We start from the raw sequence: 7,767 nt of genomic DNA, 5'->3' as shown, positions 1-7,767 counted from the left end.
GCTTGAGCTCTGTGTGTGGTAAGAAAGAGGGAGAAAACCACTATGTGTGGGAGTGTTTTGTGGCAGCTGCATCTATAGCTGCTGCTGCTCAGTAAGTCTCTGCCTAGTTAGAGCAGGGAGCTGCTTTCTGCAGCCTGGGCTCGCTGTCTGCATCTCAGGGACAGGCTCTGCCTGAAGCCCGGTTGCAGGTAACCAACCAGTGCGCCCTGCTGGTTAAGAATAACCCGTGGAATTAGGAAACCAAGGAATTGCCAGACTGGGTCAGGTGCTTCTGGTCCCGTGTCTTGTCTCTGAGAGCGAGGAGCACCAGGTGTGTCTGACGAAGATGCAAGAACCCTGCAGGGGGCAGAGGTGGGATAGTCTGTCCCCGCAGAAAGGTCTCCTCCTGATCCCTAATCGTGATCGGCTTAAACTGTGAAGTAGGAGGGTTAATATATTTTTAGGCCTGTGGCCACTGCAGTTCATGGAGACTATGGTCTTGGCATGCACGGCTCTATTCTGACTAGCAGGCGGGCGGCTGAGCCTCAGTCACTGATCTCCCCCCCCCTTATCTTCCCCTCCCCCCCACCCCAAAAACCTTGAAAGGTAAAGGGAGAGCCGTACAGCAGGGTTTGAAAAATAGTGCCCCTTCTTGCCCCCCCCTTCCTTACTCTGTTCCCTCCTCCCTCTGCTCCTGCTGCTCTCCAGCCTTCGCCTGCTCCAATGTCCAGAGCTCCCGCTGGCTGCAGTCCTCCCGATAGGGAGGTGGGATGTAGGGTACAGCATGGAGGGTGCTCAAGGTTGTGTGAGCTGTAACTGCTTCCAGCCCTCCTGCTCTGTCATCCCTCCTTTCTGAGCACTCCACTCCTGCCCTGCGGCATCCCTGCTTGTCCTGCCTCTGCGCAGACGTGTTACCATCCTGCCTTGCAATTCCCCTTGCTGCTTGACCACGGGGCCGCCTCCTAGTGCACAACACAGAACTCTGCCAAACTGCGCCGCGACTTCATGACGGGGCCTCGCCTCCCCGGAGCTTCATCTCGCCCTGAGCAACCCTGCCAGCTGACTCCTGGCTAAATTCCTCTGCCTCAGCGGGTCCCCAGGTGCTGAGCTGCCGAGAGCGTTATCTGACTCCTGCTGGGACTGATGAAACGCCCCCTAGCCGGCCCCTTTCTCAGTGTTCTCTCCCTGTTGATTTTTAGGAAGAGATCGAAGCCTACGACGACAGGAAAGGGAACGAGCACGCCGTGTGGAAGCTCTTCGACTACTTGAAATGCAGGAGTGGCTGGGTGAAGGAGCTCGTTGAGGCACTCAGGAAGAATAGGCACCATGATCTCGCAGACAGGGTTCAGCGCAAGTACGATGCTCATCAAGTCCGTAAGTTGCCTTGCAGTACCTGTCCCTTAGTACCTGCTGCGCTCTTAACTGCCCGGCCCTGGGGCTCTCTCGAGCATCACCACGGTATCTCAACACCTTGCAGTCTTGACTGTGAGGTAGGGCAGACCTGTTATCCCGCCAGGTACAGGGGGTCCAGGTTGTCAGAGGGGCCTAAAGCTGCCAGTAGACACCTCGTGGGATTTGCGAAAGCACCGAAGCTGGTTTCAGCACCAAACTCCCATTGAAATCGAATAAACACCTCTAAGGATCTGGCCCTAAGCGACTTGCCCAGGTCACACTGGCAGTCTGTGGCCGAGCTGGGATTTGATCTCTGGGCTCCCAAGACCCAGGCTAGTGCTGGGAATGGACGACAGGGGAGGATCACTTGATGATTACCTGTTCTGTTCATTCCCTCTGAAGCTCCTGGCATTGGCCACTGTCGGAAGATGCTGGGCTAGATGGACCTTTGGTCTGACCCAGTATGGCCGTTCTTATGTTCTAACCACTGGGCAATCCTTCCTCCATTGAAACAATGCTGTTTCTTTCCCATTTCCTGGAAGTCTCTCTTTGGAGCTATCACTGCTGTCATTAGGAGGGTGTATGTTTTAAATATACAACTCCAATCAATTGTAGAGACCAGCACCAGTAACAAAGCCTGACTCCTCCATCCCTCCTGCCCGCAGGGTTAATAAATTAACCCCAGCCTTTCACCCACTTACCCCTCTCCCGATCCACCTCCTTCTTGAAAGCTTGGTGATGCATCTGCTCTGGAAGTCAGCAGGTCCTGGCTGTGCTAGCAGGTTCCAAAGCTGAGGGCTTCTCCTCAGAAACAGCACCTGCCCCTTCCCCTTGTTAAAACCTACGGGCTGCTGGCTCCAGCTGCTCAGTTGATCTCATCTGCAGTGGCACCACCCAAGGAGAGGGGCGGGAAGCCGGCACCCCAAATCACTGAGGTTGAATCCCACATGTAGAATTGCAGGGCACAGGGGTAAGGTGGCTACTCTACCTTTGTGCTGGGGTTTCTGAATGGCTGAAGCTGCAGCCCCATGTTGTCCTCTTTGCAGTAATTCAGACTCGAGGTGACAGAGACCTGCATAACTGCAGTGAGGTCTGGCCCCCCTTCAAGCAGGTTGTGACTTTTCCTTCCAACTTGCAGACTGGTGTCACAAACATCCGGCAAACTCACTCAGTGCAGGGAGCAGCAATAAACCTCACCAGGTCTTGTGACTGCCTCAGCCAACCTACGAGCGCTTGCTCATGGGCTAACTCTTAGCCTTGTCCAAGCTTCCGTCTCTGCTAGGCACGGGGTAAATGCCACTGCCACACACCAGTGGGTTGGGTAAGATGGGGAGAGAACCCTGAGCATCATCCACATAGAAAATATGGACCGTGGGCCCTTCACGTACTAGCAAGTCCACGTTGGATGAGTGGCGTGGTAGAATGGGACCTCGTGAAGGCAAAGGGGTTCAGCGCAGGATCCTGTCTGTCCTGGCATGCTTGGCTCTGATGCTCAAGCTAACGGTCCCTTCCAGGGACAAACGGGAGAGGTCTGGTGGCAATAAGGTCACCTTCTGGAATCCACCTGTGCTACAGCCTGGCTTTGAGCTTCAGGGGACGCTGCAAGCCCCTCTCCTCATCTGCTCACCTGGAGCGGTGCCTGGCTGATCAGCGAGGGGGTGGAGGCTGAGTTGGGAGAGGATTCTGCAGGAGGTCAGTAGTTCTTGGTTTCTCTGGAGGTGATCTGTGCCCTGCCCTGCGTATAGATTGTATTTGAACTCGTATCTTTTTGTAATGAGCCAGGGCTTGGTGTGCCAAACAGATATAAATGCTCCATAGCCTAGGTGAGATGAGGTGGGGTCTCAGCCCAGTTGCTAGGGGACGTGTCCATTTCACAGGAAGTGGTGTCACAGTGACAACAACTGTTCATTGACTGTCTCGGCTGGGGGGTTAAATGAGCCACGGAGAGTGAAAACTGCTCTCTCCCTCTGAGTGACGGTACCTTTGTTGGCTGTGCCTGGTTTCCCTCTGACTAGACAGAACGCTTCCCCTCTAGGGCCACTCCAGTGCTAAAGTCAACCCCTGCCGGTACTCCCCATCTCCCATATTACCGATCACTTCAAATATTCTGTGCTCACTCTTCCTGTAGGTCCTCGGAGCAAGGCACCACTTCCTGCGGTGAATAACTCTCTGCCCAGCTACGCGTCGGTTTGCTCTCCGATGCCGCCACCGACTGCTAATCCTGATCCTCGGTGCGCTGGCCCCACCTTTGCGAACAATCCCCACACGCCTCCATTGCCTAGGCAGCCAGCAAGTCTCCCAGGGCCTGGCACACCCCTGCCTCTCCAGACAAATCTGTCTGGAGCGGAAAGCTGCCACGACCTGGGAGAATACAATATTCCTGTGCAAGAAATGGAGCCGATGGCAAAGCAAAAGGTTTGTTGGTCTCTGAGAGTGTCCTGTGGTGTCAGATCTCTTGGGTTTGGTTGACAAGAACCTGACTCTTAAAACTGGGCCGAGTTCCTGCCTGTGTCCCAGCCCCCTTGCGCTGTTCTGACCGCTCAAAGGGGCTAGAAGCAGCCAGATCTGGCTGCCCCGCAGGGTGCGGGAGCACTCAGGTGGCACAGTGCCAGCATCCCTGGCTCCTGCACTGCTCCCGTTCCATCCAGAGCAGATGTGCCTCAGCCTGGTGCACATGGTCCAGAGATTCAGGCTGTTACAGCCAGCTGCCTGATACCCACCTTTGCCATGGGCTTGGGGGCCAGAAGGTGGTCTGGACCCTTCTCTCTCTCTCCGGCTGGTGCTGCCATCGCTCCAGCCATGGAGAAGCGGCTGCAGCATGTGCCGGGTACCCTGTCAGTCACGTTCTCTCTCCGGATGTAGCTGTTCCATTCTGCATGCCCCGGCACACGGCGATTCCCTCTGGTTAAAAGGTGATCTCGGAGCTAGGGAAGTGCTGGATTGTCACCCTCTAATTCCCACAGGCCTCGAGGCAGGGGGGAACCCAGAGCGACTCCCTCCAAGGCTGAGGAGGAAAGCTAGTCTCCATGTCCATTCGGTCCTTGCTTCTCTCCGGAGTTCAGCGACCAGGGTAAAACACCCCCTCCAAGGGGCCCTGCCTGTCAACCGGGGCTTAGGGGTAGAGGCAGCGCTGTGGAGAGAGGAGTTTGGACACCAGGGCTCCGTCTCCTTCAGAACACTTGGGTCAAAACAAGGCCTGGGGGTCTGTCTGTCCAGCGCCTCGCACGAGGGAGCCCCCGTCCCAATTTGGGCCCAGAGAATAATTCTCTTATGGTCTAAACACATCTCGGTTTTCCTTTCAGGTTACAGAAGATGCCCTGACCCCATGGAGGGAAGCTCCGAGTTCCCAACCCGCTGGGAACGCAGCACTAGCTGATCTCAGGGCATCACAGGAAGGCAGTAACCATGGAGATGGTCTGGCCCTAGCAGCAGTCCATTTATCTCCTGGATCACCAGCGGGACACCTGCTGGCTTGTGGGGGGGTGCCCAGAGGAGAGGTGGAAGTGGCTCAGCCAGGCAGACCAGTACCCGACCCAAGAGGACAGAGTCAGGACTGGGCCGGCCGCCAGCAGCATCCGGTCTGTGTGAGCGGTGGGTATTTTGGGAACATGAATCACCTGAACGTTGGGAACAGCAGAAAGGCATCTGTGCCTGGAGAGCCTGTTCAGAGAGGGGAGCCGGCCGCCGCTCCTAGCCCAGAGGATTTCATGAACCAGCCAGAAGAGGTTTACTATTCTTCTTTTGAGCGCTCTCCCCTGGCTTCCGGTGCCAACAAAGCTGTCCACGGGGATGGGCAGCAGGCTGGAGATTCGCTCCGGGAACAGAAGATTCAGGCTTTGCAGGGTTACGAGAATGGGAACCTGACGAGCAGCATGGTGGATGTTCATGACCCTCTCCTCCTGCAGACCCAGTTTGATGCAGAGCAGAAACGTGCCCAGGGGCAGAGAGACCATGGTGGAGAGAGGGATGCATTTCCCCTACACCAAATCAGAGATTCTGCACCAAGCACATGCAGTTATGGTGATGTGGGAGTCATCAAAGGAAGGGCTGACTCTAGTTCTGCAATCGGATCAGTGCTTGCCTCTCAGACAACGAGCACAATCCCCATGGACCTCAGTGAGGATGCGACTGCTCGTGATTTGGGAGCATTACATCTCGGCACAACACGCTCGGCCAGTTCCTCTGAAAAACTGGCTTCAGGCCCCTCCACTGGACCTTCCCAGGGGATTCCTGAGCAGAACCCAGGTAGCGGCATCAATTCCCACTGTGGTGGACGGTCAGGGGGGTGCCTAGCAGATACCCCGGGAGTTGCCAGTGGACCAGCAAACAGCAGGGGTAAGAGCTTTCCCCATCAGTATTCACACAGGGGCATTTTAGTCTGGTCCTGCTGCAAAGGGGGCAGCATCTTCAACACCGGGGATGAGTTGGGGCCATTGAAACCTGTGATCAAAATTGCACTGGCTTCCAGCTGCAGTGGGAATTGCAGTGTCTGTATGCCACTGGCTTCTCCTACCCCCAAGCAGAATTTGTTGGGGGCGGGGAGGTACACTTAAAGGTGCATCCGAATCAATGCAAGGCTGTTCTTGGTATTGAACCACTCTCCTCCACGTGAAACTGGCTGGCCCACTCGCTGGCTAAGAGCAGCCAAAGCTGGATTCCTCACAGCTCATCAACGCTGTGGTGGGGCCAAGGCTGTGCCAGGCTTGGGGAAGGAGGCAGCACCACGTGCGTTTTGAAGCACAAAGCCGCCACTGGTTTCCCAGCGATGTGCTAGCAGGGGCAGATGGGACCCCGGGGTAAGTGTGACAGGAAGGAATGGGGCTGACCACCTTGCTAGTCCTGGAGTTTCCTGTTGCCCCACCCAGAAGGCTAAAGCCAGACTTTGCCTGTGTCGAGAGAGGGTCCCTCCCATGGTGTCTCTGAATTCACAGCCCTCCCCCCAGTGCCTGGGCCCCAGGCAAAAGTAACTTGTTAGTACAATTTCCCTGTAGGAAACAGATGTACACCCAAAACTGAGGGACAGTCTCTTGGCCTAGTTACACACCTGAGACTTGGGCCTGGTTTGTCAATAGGTTTGCCAACCTGCGCTGCCAGGGGAAAAACAGGCCAAATGTGGTGATGCCACCTGAGACCAAGCCAAACTTGGCTGTCTTGGGCTGAGTTTCGATTTGGGTTTGAACTCGGAGTAGAGGGGGGTGTCGACCTCCCATGAACCAAAACCAGAAAATGGCTCCCCATGAACCCCTGCGAAGTGGAGATGCTGGTTGTAACAAGCGAGTGAATGTGACTGTTGCTATCTGTACCAGCCCAGCTGACTTCTTTACAAAGACTCTCCCCAGCAGTAGGTCCAGGTTGTAGAGTTGTGTTACGCACCAGAGCGATGTGAGAGACAGAACCAAGAGAGGTTTCAGAGTAGCAGCCGTGTTAGTCTGTATCCGCAAAAAGAACAGGAGTACTTGTGGCACCTTAAAGACTAACAAATTTATTAGAGCATAAGCTTTCGTGGGCCACAACATGTCTTTTTACTTACTAGTTTGAAATAGGAGAGACTTGTTTAGAAAGATGGGGAGAACCTGGATTGATGTCTGGTCCCTCTCAGTCCCAAGAGCGAACCCCCCCTAAAACAAAGAGCACACACAAAAGCCTTTCCCCCCCCAAGATTTGAAAGTATCTTGTCTCCTTATTGGTCCTTGGGGTCAGGTGTCAGCCAGGTTACCCGAGCTTCTTAACCCTTTACAGGTAAAAGGATTTGGAGTCTCTGTACACAGAGAGCTGTTACCCTTCCCTTAATAGTTATGACATGAAGTGGGTTGTGGCCCACGAAAGCTTATGCTCTAATAAATTTGTTAGTCTTTAAGGTGCCACAAGAACCAAGAGAGAGCCCCACAGCACTCTGGTCAATCCAGCTGCTCCCTGTGGTCCAGGCCGAGGGCCAAACACCTTGCTCAGCGCCTGAAGGTACTAGAGAGATGAGTTTGGGAGCCAGCGAGCTTAGCTACTTCATCAACGTGGGAGGTAGAAAAGAGAACTATAAGCTGGAGCCCTTACTACCTTTCAGTGGGAGGACGGGGAGAGGGATGGGGTGTGAAGGGTGGGGCTGTGCATGGTGTTGGCAGCAGACGGATGTTACTGAGGATGCTGTGTAGCATTTCCAGTTACCTGTCTACCTGGAATTGACCAAACCTCTTAGCTCAGATTATAGTACAATGGAGGTTACTAAATGCCTGACCTGAGTCCATTCCTTAGTGTCTCTCATTAGACCAGCGGTTCTCAAACTGTGGGTCAGGACCCCAAAGTGGGTCGTGACCCCAATTTTAATGGGGTCACCAGGGCTGGCTTAGACTTGCTGGGGCCCAGGGCCAAAGCCCAAGCCTGAGGGCTTGGACTTTGCCCCCC

General features: G+C 54.9%; 1 protein-coding gene across 1 annotated transcript in view; it reads left to right on the top strand.

Annotated features, from left to right (window-relative positions):
- Nucleotides 1-763: 763 nt before the first annotated feature.
- The window catches only part of MAVS (mitochondrial antiviral signaling protein), an 11,087-nt gene continuing 4,083 nt past the window's right edge, over nt 764-7,767 (top strand). The window contains exons 1-4 of the mRNA XM_026648144.1: nt 764-784; nt 1,179-1,353; nt 3,500-3,786; nt 4,674-5,706. Of these exons, the coding sequence (XP_026503929.1) occupies nt 764-784; nt 1,179-1,353; nt 3,500-3,786; nt 4,674-5,706 (1,516 nt within the window). The remainder of the gene's footprint in view (nt 785-1,178; nt 1,354-3,499; nt 3,787-4,673; nt 5,707-7,767) is intronic.

Source organism: Terrapene carolina, unplaced genomic scaffold (genome assembly GCF_002925995.2).
Source record: "Terrapene carolina triunguis isolate 2854851 unplaced genomic scaffold, T_m_triunguis-2.0 Scaffold66, whole genome shotgun sequence".
NCBI lineage: Eukaryota > Metazoa > Chordata > Testudines > Emydidae > Terrapene > Terrapene triunguis.
Note: the sequence above shows the minus strand (reverse complement) of the source record. Positions and strands in the feature narration are given on the sequence as shown.